At 45.4% G+C, this 14,643-nt stretch overlaps 1 protein-coding gene across 3 annotated transcripts in view; it reads left to right on the top strand.

The window, feature by feature from the left end:
- The window catches only part of SLC35D2 (solute carrier family 35 member D2), a 188,342-nt gene that overhangs the window by 156,243 nt on the left and 17,456 nt on the right, over nt 1-14,643 (top strand). For 2 of the 3 annotated variants that reach the window (XM_029617737.1, XM_029617729.1), the window contains 2 exons: nt 2,975-3,053; nt 9,708-9,790. In XM_029617737.1, the coding sequence (XP_029473597.1) occupies nt 2,975-3,053; nt 9,708-9,790 (162 nt within the window). The remainder of the gene's footprint in view (nt 1-2,974; nt 3,054-9,707; nt 9,791-14,643) is intronic. The other variant, XM_029617744.1, reaches the window with a different exon arrangement.

The following is a 14,643-nucleotide window of genomic DNA, read 5'->3' as shown; positions in this document are numbered from 1 at the left end:
AGAATAAACTGGTTATAAATGTGATCGAGTTAAGTTAAAAGCAGTCACACCTGGAGTATACAGGAAAGTATCACTTACCAAAGGGTACAGCTGTTAATGGCATAAGATGATACATCAAGAACAAGGAATGCAAAGTGACATTTAAATACATTATTCCAAGAAAGAAATGGTGCCAAAAGCAAGTCACATAATACCAGCTGTCTGTCAAAGACTAGACCCGTCTCAATGGATGATGTCATTAATGTCAAAAGTGACCAGTAGCAGAAGTGTACCAGAAAGCTAGAGTAAAACCGGACCTCACAGTTCCAAAGAGAGAAGAAGGGAAGGGGAAAGGAATAAAGGGGGAAGGGAAGGGGCAAGATAAAGGGAGGGGAAGGGAGGGAAGGGGGGAAATAACTAAATCTTAAAAGGATGCCAAAAAAAAACACAGGCCAGCATTGTTGAAATTTTGTCCATGGGGCGAGACTGTATTTAGAGTGTGGATCCATTTTTGTTCATGTTGTGTCACTGATGGTGGCTTTTAAACATGTCATCCATTTTTTTGAGGGCATAAATAAACATGTCGATAAAGATGAGCCAGTTGATATAGCGTATTTGGATTTCTGGAAAGCATTTGATAAAGTCCCACAAGAGAGACTTTTTAGGAAATTAAAAAGTCGTGGGATGGGGGCAGTGTCTTATTGAGGATTGCCAACAAGTTAAAAGATAAAAAAAAACAAAGAGTAGGGCTAAAAGGTAAATTTTCCCATTGGAGAAAGGTGAATAGTGGAGTGTCTCAGGGATCTGTTCTGGGACCACTGTTTTTTAATATATTTATAAATGACCTGCCAAGAGGAACAAGTGAGATGATCAAATCTGCCAAAGTATTCAAAGTTGTTAAATCACAAGAGGATTGTGAGAAATTGCAAAAGAACCTTAGAAAACTGGGAGACTGGGCATGCAAATGGAAAATGAATTTTAATGTGGACAAGTGCAAAGTAATGTAGATTTTAAAAAATACGCACGGGCATACATGTGCGCGCGCTACCCGGCACGCACACATGTATGCCCGATTTTATAACATGCAGCCTTTTTATACTGGTTGAACACTACCTCTATGGGATCTTTATTCCTTCCCTCTTAAAGGAGAATCTGCTTCTTTAGGCTCCATTTAATTACCCTCATTTTATTCCATAGAAATGTATTGTGAAATTTAACCAAAATGGATGCCATCTTGTGGTTGTTTTTGATACACATTTTCCATAAGAGCATTGGCAGTAATACACGGCTTCTGCATAGTATTTCCACACTCCCCATAAATTTCCACAACAAATATGACTTAAAGCTGGGGCCAAGTAGCCTCATGCACACAGAATCCTCCCCAGGGGTTCTTCAGTGACTGAACAGGGTTCCTAGTTGTGAGTCCTGTCTCACATCTATTTACCACACTTTCTCTGAAGAAACATTTCCATTATGACCTCTTGCTCTAAAACTTCCTTCCCACTGAAAAATGCATGTTTCTTGTGCATTATAAATACCTTTTGAGACATTTGAATGTCTATCTTTTTGAGGGTCTCATTTCATAGGGCTTATGGTGTAGACTCTGCACCATTTTTTTAGTCCTTCTTTGGACGGCTTAATCTGTTTATAACCTTTTGGCATCCTGGACACAATTTTCCAGACTAGGGGTATGCATTCATTTTCAAACAAAATTTAAAAAAAACAAACCACCACCACCACCACAATGAAGCACTGTTTCATTTGTTATCATTTAAAAACTTAATGAAAAGAAAAATCCAATAAAATTCATTAGGTTTTTTGTTTCATTTCATAATGCAGCCCTGAGACCCTGGCTTGGTCTCCCACAACCGACACTACCACATCCAACACTGAAATAAAACAGCCCATCTGAACCTGCCCCCATTCCCCCCTCAACACAGCTTTCTCCACCCAGGAGCTCAAATGGCCAGCCCTGAAGGGGTGCAGGACAGGGGAAGGCCGGGGCAAAGGGCGAGGTGGATGTTAATTATTTTGTTTTGATGATGGGGAGGTCAAACCCAACCTTTTCCTTTTATTTTATTTTCCTTTTTTTTTTTGGTGTTGGAGTTCAAATTAACAAAATGAACAAAAACTAAACATAAAAAAAAAGAAAGAAAAATGAATAAAAAATATTTACATGCACATTCCTACTCTAGATGATGTCTTACAAATAACCTGTACAAAGGTATTAGCGTCACCCTTTCTTCCATTGGGAATCTTTCCCAATGCATCTTGCCATTCCTCTGGCTGTCATCTAAGCCTTGTCACACTGTTTTGCAGCCTTGAGCTTATCAAGCGATATGATCACCCCAAGATCTCTTTCATGATTGGTACATACTGGTACACATTGTTGCTTTTAGAGGTATCAGTTCATATTGGTACACATCAGTAATTTACTCTCCATCAAGCATTGCTCTCTTGGATTTCTGCACTCCAAATACATTGTTATTTTTTTATTCAGTTTTATTTGACAAACTTAACTACTCAGCCTTTGTTAAATTATACTTATATTTTTTACTCCATCTGGCATGTCCATTCTATTGTAGATCATTTTATCATCTGCCAAAAGCCATCTACCAAACCATCTACAATATCACTTGTATAATTAATGAATAGAACATACCTCAGGACTGATCCCTGATGCCCTTCACCAAACATTTCTCTCCTTGGAGCGAACTCCATTTACCACTACTTTCTAGTGCCTACTGAATCAACCAGTGGTAAACTCAATTTACCACCTTAGGACCCAGCCTGCTCAGCATATTTATAATTTTTCTATATGGCATAGTATCAAAAGCTTTACTGAAATCCAAATATACCATGCCCAGTGCTTGCTTCAATATAATCATTTTGTACTGGTTGTATTATATGAACAGTTATTTAGTATTATTATTATTATATTAAGAAATGAATATACTTACATCTGGTGTATATACTTCTGGTTTATTGGCTTTAGGTTCATCTTGGTTTATTCTGTGGTTCTATGTTGTCACTATAATTCAGCACTTACAACAACAGTGGTTGGTGCAATCAAGGTAAGAGAGTACAGTTCAAAAGAAATAGCCATGTGTTCAATAACTCTGTTTCCTAATATGCCTTCTAAACTGTTGGAGACTATGGTTTAACCTTAGTGCTCAAAGTAAGTAGTCAAGAAGAAAGAATGCACATGCCATTTGATAGCAAGTTCCAAACATAAATCTTCAGTATTTACTGGAGAAAGAAAAGCATCAGTGCAAAACAAGAAAGCTTAGTCTCTAGAAGTTGCAGCTTAGTTGCAGGGGAGACCAGAAGATAAACCTGAAAGTAGCAGACAGACGGGCCGATACAGTACAGTGTGCTCCGACGGAGCGCACGGTTAACCTGCCATTAGACCCGCTTTTTCCCTTACCCCTTATTCAGTAAGGGGCGGAAAATGCACGTCCAACCCGCCGAACCTAATAGCGCACTCAACATGCAAATGCATGTTGATGGCCCTATTAGGTATTCGCGCACGATACAGAAAGTAAAATGTGCAGCCAAGCTGCACATTTTACTTTCAGAAATTAGCGCCTACCCAAAGGTAGGCGCTAATTTCTTCAGGCACCGGGAAAGTGCACAGAAAAGCAGTAAAAACTGCTTTTCTGTGCACCCTCCGACTTAATATCATGGCGATATTAAGTCGGAGGTCCCGAAGGGTAAAAAAGTAAAAAAAAAATAAATTTTTAAGTCGGCCGACGGCTGTTGGGTCGAAGACCTGACGCTTAATTTTGCCGACATCCGGTTTCCGAGCCCGTGGCTGTCAGTGGGCTCGAGAACCGACGCCGGCAAAATTGAGCGTCGGCTGTCAAACCCGCTGACAGCCGCCGCTCCTGTCAAAAAGGAGGTGCTAGGGACGTGCTAGTGTCCCTAGCACCTCCTTTTGCCCGTTTCTACAGCCGGACCTAATTTAAATACTGAATCGCGCACAGGCGAGCGGGCATTCGCCCGCTCTCCCGCGGACTTTACTGAATCAGCTCGAGAGAGAGAGAGAGAAACAAGGTATGTTTTTTGACATTAGCTCAACCCCTCTGTCCAGTCACAAGCAGTAAGTTTGAAACAGAGGAGGAGGAGGAGGGAAACATTTTAATATTACCTTATTTTATATAACTGTACATTAGTTCAAAACACACAAAAGCCTTTCTTCCCTTTTACACTATTAGGAGTTCATGCTCTCATCATAAACATGTAATCTAGAAAGTTACTGAAAATGTACATCTTGATAATTACCCAATGGTCTGTCGGTGTAAGGTATGGAACAACATTTTCACAGGGCACCTAAAAGGGAAGAAAAATGAGGGCAGCATATGGCAGCCAGCAATGGGCTCTGTGCTTTTACTGGCAGGCAGACTGGTGAAATGGCACAATCAGGGAAGCATGTGTAGCCCCTGGGTGGGACGCATCCTTTAACCTGCACCTAGGGGCCCATAAGAAAGAGAGAGAGAGAGAGAGAGAGTCCTTTCTGCGCGGTTTTCTCAGTTTTTCTATAAATAGAAATTTTACTCTGAGTTCCAGGGCTCCTTGGTGGTGATGGTGATGGTGATGGTAGGGGTATTAGTGGGGAAAATAGTTCCAATGCCCTTTTGCATTCATCCCCAGTACAAACCCCTCTTCTTCACTGTAAACAGCACTAATAATAATAATCACTAGGGATGTGAATCGTGTGATCGATCATCTTAACAATCGATTTTGGCTGGGGGGAGGGAAATCTGATCGTCATGGTTTTTTTTGTTAAAAAATTGTAAAAAATCGTAAATCAGGGGAGGGCGGGAAAACCGGCACACCAAAACAACCCTAAAACCCACCCCGACCCTTTAAAACAAATCCCCCACCCTCCCAACCCCCCCCAAAATGTTTTAAATTACCTGGGGTCCAGTGTGGGGGGGGGGGTCCCGGCGCGATCTCCTGCTCTCGGGCCACGGCTGCGTTAATAGAAATGACGCCGGTGGCCCTTTGCCCTTACCATATGACAGGGCAAAGGTAGCGCCGGCGCCATTTTGGTTCCTGTCACCCGACGTCACGAGTGCAGGAGATCGCTCCCGGACCCCTGCTGGACCCCCAGGGACTTTTGGTCAGCTTGGCCAGCTGACCCCCACAAGACTTGCCAAAAGTCCAGCGGGGGTCCGGGAGCGACCTCCTGCACGCGGGCTGTATTGCCAATATTCAAAATGGCGCCGGCGCAACCTTTGCCCTCACTATGTTATACGGGTCGTATGGCCAAAAGTCCCTGGGGGTCCAGCGGGGGTCCAGGAGCGATCTCCTGCACTCGTGATGTCGGGTGACAGGAACCAAAATGGCGCCAGCGCTACCTTTGCCCTGTCATATGGTAAGGGCAAAGGGCCACCGGCGCGATTTCTATTAACGCAGCCGTGGCCCGAGAGTGGGAGTTCGCGCCGGGACCCCCCCACTGGACCCCAGGTAATTTAAAACATTTTGGGGGGGTTCGGGAGGGTGGGGGATTTGTTTTAAAGGGTTGGGGTGGGTTTTAGGTTTGTTTTGGTGTGCCGGTTTTCCCGCCCTCCCCACTCCCCCGATTTATGATTTTTTGATGATAAATCGGGGGAATTGCTATTGTATCGCGGCTCTAATGATTTTTGACGATTTAAAATATATCTGACGATTGTTTTAAATCTTCAAAAAACTATTCACATCCCTAATAATCACAGCCTTTTATATGCAAAAAGCACACTGAGAAGCAAGGTGGTTTCCAACTTCTTTTACTGATAGTTGATTAGATGACAGAAGAATATTTACAGCTTCAATTCATCATTTAAATAAAGTCAATAAATAATAGGACAGCAGAAGACTAATAAACTTGTCACCTCACTCTTCTAGTAAAGTCTCCAAATTTCTCTGGAAGCACGCTTCTTAACACTTGATCTCTTTCTTTTCCCGATTTCTCAGATCTCTCAGATAGAAGATAGCTCAATCCTTCTTTAAAATCCCAATTTTTATCATTGTTTTCTCCCCATAAGGAGTGGTTAGAATAAAGTCCCAAAAGTTTATCAGAAAATAAGTCCCAGTTCTCCTACCTTTCCTAAAGTCTTAATTATTTTAGATCTCCTTATGAAGCACCAGATGGGCACTCTCTTCTCAAACTATGCGTAGGAGGTTGCAGAATGTAAGAAAGTTTAAATAAAGAAATTAATTAATAAAAAAACTTGGGCGGCCAAATCTAGGCGCTACAAGCACATCCTAAATCTGGCTGCCCAGGTTGTCCCTCCCTCTGGTGACATTGAAAAGTTGAGCAGGATGGTCAAATGTTCCTCTTCAGTATCCCTCTCCCTCATGGCGCTTGTCAAATATGAAGCTGGAATAGAGACCCTCTCCCAATCTCCACCACCCACCCACCAGAAGCTCCCACTAATCTCCTGAAGCCAAACTGGAAGGAGGATACAGCCTTTCCTCCTCCCAGTTTGGCATCTTTCCTTGCTCTGAAATAGTCATATTTTTCAGTGTTTTGCTAGAGTCATATATTTTTTTGGGAAATTGTTAGCTTTTATATTGTTATACATATCCTGAAAATTTGGTTGTTTTAGGTTGAATGGTCAGGAGATAAAGCGTATCCAGAGAGCCAGACAGACAAAGGGACCATAAGCAATTTTATTTAAGGGAAAGCAATAAGAAGTAACTGGCAATGCTCCTCTGAGGTATTCAGTGGAGCATTGCCAGTTAGATGCTCTGCTAGGTAAAGATCAGATAGAGTGTTGCGTAGGAGATGGATCCTTGGGCTGAGGTGGAGTTGACGCAACCCGTAGGCAAGGGCCTACGGGTCCCCACCATCACAGGTGGAGTGGGCTGAAGCTGGAGGCCACCGGAGTTTCACCTATACCAGCCCGCGTTCCCCTCGGGTTGAGCCTTCGGGTGTCGGGGGGCCTCAAGGTTAAGTACAGGTAGTAGATGGTTCAGCCCAGAGACAGTAGCCAGCAGATGGCGTGGTCCTATCCTAGACAGGATATGGATCAGGAACTCAAGCACCAAGGAACAAGAAGGAACTGAAGGTGCCTGAGCAAAGGGGAGGCCGAAGCCTTAATAGTCCGTGTCTAGAGGATAGGAACAGAGGCATCACTGTCAAGCTTGAATGGAAGCTGGAAGCACTTGGAAGGTGTAGTAAGCAACGAGGAACTCTGGACTCAGGAAAGTCTGAGGTGAAGTAGTTAGTAGCAATGATCAAGGCACGGAAAAGGCAGGCGTGGTCAGACGTAGCAATGGTGAAGGCACGGAGAAGGCAGGCATGGTCGGACGTAGCAATAGTCAAGGCATGGAGAAGGCAGGAGAGGTCAGGTGTAGCAATGGTCAAGGCACGGAGGAGGCAGGCAAGGTCAGGCATAGCAGTGGTCAGGCTTGGAGAAGGCAGGCAAGGTCAGGCGTAGCAGTGGTCAGGCATGGAGAAGGCAGGCAAGGTCAAGCATAGCAATGGTCAGAACCAGGAAGTCAATCAGCACACAGACAAGACGAATACAGAACAGGAACCAGGAACTTGGAGAAACAGGAACATGAAGCAAGGCTCATGGAGAAGCAACGAGTACAAGGAAACCTGGAACAGGAGACCAAGGAGACCTGTTGCAAACGCAGCCTTCAGTGCGAGGCCTGAGCATTTAAGCGCAACCAGGTTCCCGCTGCAGGCACTTTAAAGGTTTCACTGGTGTGCGCGCACACTCCTAGGGAGGGGCACGGTGCCACCGGCAGCGTCTCTCCGTGAACCCTGCAGAGAGGCCCAACGGATGGAGGCATCCTGGCTGGAGGTCCCGGGAAGCGGTGCAGGGCTGGAGGTGCTGGCGGAAGTCCGAGATCGGGACTGGCGGCCCACCGCCGGCAGCAACAAGGAGCTGGAGCCTGAAGCTTGTGTAGAGAGGTGAGAGGACTGCACCGCGGGGCTGCCGCGGGCAGTGAGCATAAAATAAAGTCCTAGTTGGTGGGATAAACTTATCTGGCTAACTTTTAGGACTGCTCTCCAGCACGACCAGACATAGCCAGATTACTTATCCAGCTAACTTAAATCTTGCTCAGCATGTACCTAGATTACCTCTCAGTTATGTGGATAAGTTTTATCCAACCAACTACTTAGCCAGCTAATTAGGAGACAGTCAGAGCATAGGAATTTTAAAAGCCTGTGGTTTGTTGGGCTAAGTCCCAGAATTACCCTGGGATTCATCATTCCGCTGTAATTATAGCAGGGCCGGTACAATAGTATTAGGTGCCCTAGGCGAACCCTCAGCCTTGCACCCGCCTACTTCTGCCCCCCCCAATTGGTCCAGGCCCCAGCTCCGGCCCAGACCTCTTACACACACTTAGGTTCCTTGTCTCATTCACACAAGCACCGTTAAACAGAATCCCTCCCTCTTTCTCACTAACACCATTGCTCTCTCGTACACATACGATCCCTCTCACTCATGTACACACACAGAGGTGCCACTGGTGGCCTGCCGAGACTCTGCTTCTCTTGGCCGCGAGCAGGATGAATGCTGCTTGCGGCCCACCAAGTCTCTACTCCTCTTGGCTGTGAGTGGGATGGGCTCTGCTCTCGGCCCCACATGGCTGCTCTTTGCCACCCCCTAATGGCTGGCGCCCTAAGTGACCACCTAGTTCGCCTATTGGGACGCAACGGCCCTGATTATAGCAGAATGATGAGTCACAAAAAAAAGGGACAGGGGGCTATAGTGTGCAGCTGGCTACATTGCAGTGGTGCATTTTTGCCCGCCTCGGTTGTGGCTGCGCCACCCACTATCACCCCCATAGTACCACTGCAAAAGGTGGTGTTATTTCCGGTGCTGCTGCCAGTGATAATGTGTAAAACATTGTTACCCACAGTGGTACCTGCATAAACATTTTTTTTTATCCTGCCCTAACCCCATTTCCTTCATTTAAATGTTAACATCACAATGCGGTAATTATCGCGTGAATTAGGGTGTTAATGCATGCAATAACGCCCTAACACATGCAATAACGGCCCATTGCGTTTCATAAATGACCTTGTAAGTCAGACAAACCATTTGAATATTGACCCTTAAGAATGTTGATTCCTGTAAAACATAAGCAGGAGGAAGAGATTCTTTTTCTTTCAATAAAAAAAGACCTGACTGAAGTCAAAGCTCTGATTTTGGTTCTATTAATTGTAATAGTCATGCTTACCAAGCCCCTGCTGACTCTGTGTGCTACTAAAAAGAGACCATTGCCAATCTCACACAGATGGGAGTACCAGGCAGCCTTATCCCCCAATCCAGGAGAATAGTTTGAAACCTTACATTATTTACACACTTACTTATTTTAAAAGAATATGTAGCCTGTGCCCTCCAAGGTTTAGGGCAGGATACAAGTATACATACATAAAATCAAAGTACATCATAAAATAAGACATCTAACACCAAAGGAAAGAATGCAAAGTACTAAACACATGTATGAAACACAAAAAGTGCTGCAACATCTGTAGCTGGAACCAAAGGATGGGAGGGCAGTTATTCAGCATGTAGAGCATTGCTGGGCAAAATAAGTATGTTTTAATGATTTTTAAAATTCTGCCTGAATCTTAGGAAACTGATCTAAATTTGTGTTTGCACATTCATATTCAATTTATGAGGATTCAAATTTTTTTTCAGTAACCGTATTACTTGCTTTCTATTTTAAAAACTGATTCATTTTTTTAAACTAACTGCCCTTTTCTTTTCATTTTACAGAATCTCTCTGTTGCTTATATCGGAATATTTATTTCTGAGGACTACACATTCTCTTGGTTAAATTTTTTGGGGCTAAATATTTGGTAAGTTCCATTTGTGCCTCTACTTGGTTAACATTTAAGATGTGTGGGCTTCCAGTGAGCCAGCCCAGCTATCTGAATGAAATGAGAAGTTGTGAAGGGGGAATAAGAATGGTAGGACTTTCATCTTTGCTACAATGTCCTAAAACTTGTTAGTAAGGTTTCAAAGGGTGTTTTATATCATCACTTTTTCTTCTCCAGTATTTGGTATGTGTAATGCTTCACTGACCGTGGTGCCTACTACAGGGCTGGCGCACCATTACCTCTAAGGCCGTCCACACTGGCACTGTAGATGTAGACACTGACACTGCTGCAGCCCGAACTACCTTAGGTGTATGCACATGACCCATTCTTAAAGGGCCCGAAGTGGGAAAGGATCCACAGTGCTTCCTGCTGATGCTGAGCTACTTAGTCTCCGGCAAGGAAGCAAGACAGTGGGTGAGCACACCATCTTCTTCTGGACACTGGCGTCTGAATTACACTGGAACCAAAAGAGCCTGGTGGCTGTCTTCTGGCAGGGGCTTGCAGACTGTATTAAAGATGAGTGGTGGGGAGAGACCTATCTACAGGGCTAGGCCACCTTATTATGCTTTGTTTAAAGGTAGACATAAAGTTTAAGGAATGAGCCTGGGAGAGGAACTCGTCCCACTGGAACCTACGATTGGCACCTCGATTCCAGAAACCGCTACTATAATCATCAAGGAATCCCATTCCCTACTTAGCAAGTGAGAAGTCTATGCATCTTATAAGAGCCAAGATCTCTGAAGAGGAGAGGTACAGATGCATTCGGTTGAACTTGTCTCTCTACTGTGCCGTACCAGGCCACTATGCCACCCAGTAGGGATGTGCAGGCAAAAAGTTTTCGTTGCGTACGCGATCCGTATTTGTGGGGGGTCAATTCTGTTTCATGCGGACGTATGGAGAATTCAATAAGTTGTCGATCTGTAAATACGTTACTACTAAATTAACTACAACACCCCCACCCTCCTGACCCCCCCAAGACTTACCAAAACTCCCTGGTGATCCAGCGGTGGGGTCCGGAAACTCACTCACACCCTCGGTGCTAGTTTCATCATGGCGCCGATAGCCTTTGTCACAGGGGCTACCGGTGCCATTGGTCAGCTCCTGTCACATGGCCATCGGCGCCATCTTGTGCTCTTACCATGTGACAGGGGCTGACCAATGGCACCGGTAGCCCCTGTGACATAGTATGGGCAAAGGCTATCGGCGCCATTTTGAGTCCTGGCCTGGCGTCGGACGGCAGGTCGCTCCGGGACCCCCCGTTGGACCCACAGGGACTTTTGGCCAGCTTGGGGGGGCCTCCTGACCCCCACAAAACTTGCCAAAAGTCCAGCGGGGGTCCGGGAGCGACCTCCTTTCATGCCGGCCACCCGATCTCAATACTCAAAATGGCGCCGATCACCGCCATTTTGAGACTCAAAATCGCCGTCCCGCCAATACTCAAAATGGCGCCGATCGCCGTCATAGTGAGGGCAAAGGCGATCGCCGCCATTTTGAGACTCAAAATCGCCGTCCCGCCAATACTCAAAATGGCGCCGATCGCCGTCATAGTGAGGGCAAAGGCGATCGGCGCCATTTTGAGTATTGGCGGGACGGCGATTTTGAGTCTCAAAATGGCGGTGATCGGCGCCATTTTGAGTATTGGGATCGGGTGGCCGGCGTGAAAGGAGGTCGCTCCCGGACCCCCGCTGGACTTTTGGCAAGTTTTGTGGGGGTCAGGAGGCCCCCCCAAGCTGGCCAAAAGTCCCTGTGGGTCCAACGGGGGTCCCGGAGCGACCTACCGTCCAACGCCAGGCCAAGACTCAAAATGGCGCCGATAGCCTTTGCCCATACTATGTCACAGGGGCTACCGGTGCCATTGGTCAGCCCCTGTCACATGGTAGGAGCACAAGATGGCGCCGATGGCCATGTGACAGGAGCTGACCAATGGCACCGGTAGCCCCTGTGACAAAGGCTATCGGCGCCATGATGAAACTAGCACCGAGGGTGTGATTGAGTTCCCGGACCCCACCGCTGGATCACCAGGGAGTTTTGGTGAGTCTTGGGGGGGGGGGGGTCAGGAGGGTGGGGGGGTGTGTTTAAATTTTTATTTAGGCCGAATTAAACAGAAATCTGTTTAATACATGGGGATTCGCGATGCGTTTCGCCTCCCCACGTATTTAACAGATAGCAAAAAATAAGTTGCGGATTACAAATACGTGGAAAACGGATGCACACCTCTACCACCCAGTGCCCAGAGAAGTCGGGAAACTCCCAAGCCTAGGGCTTGTTGGGGAGGCAGCCCTAGGTCATTCATGATCTTCCTCCACACAGATGCTAGTACCAGTACTACTGAAGAGTGGCATGTTGGAGTTGTACTTCGAGGTATTCTTGGATTCTGGGGCAGCCGGGAACTTCTTTGATGAAGATTTGGTGCAGAGATATAATTTTCCAGTCTTACAACTGATTCCACCAGTCATAATTTCCTCAGTATACAGGAATCCATTGCCTGGGAAGCTACAGAAAGCTACCGAAACTCTAACCCTCTGGACTGCAGCCTTGCATCAAGAGCAGATCTCATTCTATGTCTTGCCCAAGTCAGTAAACTCCATCATTCTTGGGTTACCCTGACTCCAAAGTCACAACCCAAACATTGACTGGTCCCAGGCTGAGATCACTTGGTGGTGACCCACATTCTTTCAGTGGTATTTGTGAATGATTCTACCCCCATTGATCATTGTTCTTTCCAAGCTTTCAGCATTTCCAGGGCTCCCTCGAGCTTATGCAGCTTACACTGACGTATTCAATGAAAAGAAAGTGGAACCTCCTCCTCCTCACAGGGCCTACGATTGCCCTATTGACCTCCGTCTGGGTAAGATACTTCCTGAAGGAAAAGTCTATCCCCTCTCCTTACCTAAGATGGAAGCTATGTCTAAATATATATGGGAGAACCTTGAATGATGGTTCATCAGACCTTCTACATCTCTGGCAGGGGCTGGATTTTTCTTTTTGGACAAAAAGAATGAGTCCCTGTGGCTCTGCATCGACTATCGTGGCCTAAATGCAATCACCAAGAGGAACAGGTATCCATTACCTCTCATCTCTAAACTGTTTTGACAGGCTATAGGGGGGGCCCACCATCTTCACAAAGTTGGATCTCAGAAGAGTTATAATCTTATAAGAGTCTGAGAAGGAGATGAGTGAAAAATTGTGTTCAATACCAGGGATGGTCACTACAAATATCTGGACATAGCATTTGGTCCATGCAATGCCCCTGCAGTATTCCAGAATATGGTTAATGAAATTTTCAGAGATCTCCTGCAATCCTGTGTTCTTGTTTACCTGGATGACATTCTTATCTATTCCCATTTTCTGGCCAAGCACTGAGAGCAAGTTAAAACCATTCTGCAATGCTTAAGGGAAAATCAGCTTTATGCCAAGCTGGAAAAATGCTCTTTCAAGCAAACTGAAATACCCTTTCTAGGATATATGATCTTGGACCAGGGGTTAAAGATAGACTCAGACAAACTGTATGCTATTCAGGATTGACCCCAACTGGTGGGCTTAAGAACCCTTTGTTTCCTTGTCTTCACGAACTATTACCAGTAGTTCATCCCCAACTACTCTACCCTGGCAGCACCTCATACCACCCTAACAAAAAACAGGATCGGATACACATAACTGGCTCGAAGTGGCGATTATAGCTTTTCAGCAACTCAAGTCTGCTTTTCTAATTGCCTCCTGGCTAAAACATCCGAAATCCCATAAGCCTTCTTTCTGGAGGTAGATGCTTCTTCTGTTGGAGTCAGCAAAGGGCCTTCTCAACCCAGTACCAAGAGGAAAATGATTCCATGCCTTCTTTTTCTCCAAAAAATGTATCCCCGATGAAAGAAATTACATCATCGGGTACCGAGAACGCCTTGCAGTCAAACTCACATTACAGGATTTGAGGCTTTTTCTGGAAGGGTCCATCCACCCCATTACTATAGTTACTGACCACAAAAGCTTGCTGTACCTGCAACAAGCCCAGAAGTTGAACCAGGCAGGTGAGGTGGTCCTTTTCTTCAACAATTTTATTTATTTAAATGTTTTATATACCGCAAATAAGATTAAAATAATCCATCCAGGTGGTTTACAGTAGCACATACATAATAATTCAGATTATATATAAAAGATATCAGGACAGGTTTAAAAATGTAAATTAAAAGTAAATAAAGCAGGGTTGTATAAAATAGACAACTACATAAAACCATGATTAAAATTAAAATTCATTAAAATAAGGATTAGAAGAGAGAGTACCGCCCAGCAGAGAAGAATCAACAGGCATATGCCCTGTCTTACTCTTTTGAGGCTTTGGACTCCCAAGAAGCTCTTCAGCACATCATTGACCCTGCCAAAATCCTCGCCAGTACTATGATCATGGTACCAGCAGGCAAAACAGTGGTTCTTAAGCACCTCAGGGAAAAGGTGTTCCAGTGGGCCCATGATTCCAGATCAGCAGGTCACTTAGGCACCTAGAAGACTGTGGAGCTACTGTCTTAACAATACTGGTGGCCACAACTCTCCAAGAACATACAACGCTATGTTGAATCCTGTCCAAATTGCCCCTGCAATAAGCCCTTCCACTCTTGCCCTTGGGGACTCCCTACATCCATTAACAGTCCCAGCCAAACCATGGTTTCACATTTCCATGGATTTTATTATCAACCTCCCTCCTTCAAAGGAGTCAGATGGCCATGGTTGACTGCATTGGTTCCTTGGGAGGTTGAGGAGTCGCTGGTAAGGCCTTCAACCGGGGACTTGTTGAACGGGGTGGCTGTAGAGCAGAAGGCCGAAGAGCTCTTCCCTCCTGATGC

Source organism: Rhinatrema bivittatum, chromosome 1, assembly GCF_901001135.1.
Source record: "Rhinatrema bivittatum chromosome 1, aRhiBiv1.1, whole genome shotgun sequence".
Lineage (NCBI taxonomy): Eukaryota > Metazoa > Chordata > Amphibia > Gymnophiona > Rhinatrematidae > Rhinatrema > Rhinatrema bivittatum.
Note: the sequence above shows the minus strand (reverse complement) of the source record. Positions and strands in the feature narration are given on the sequence as shown.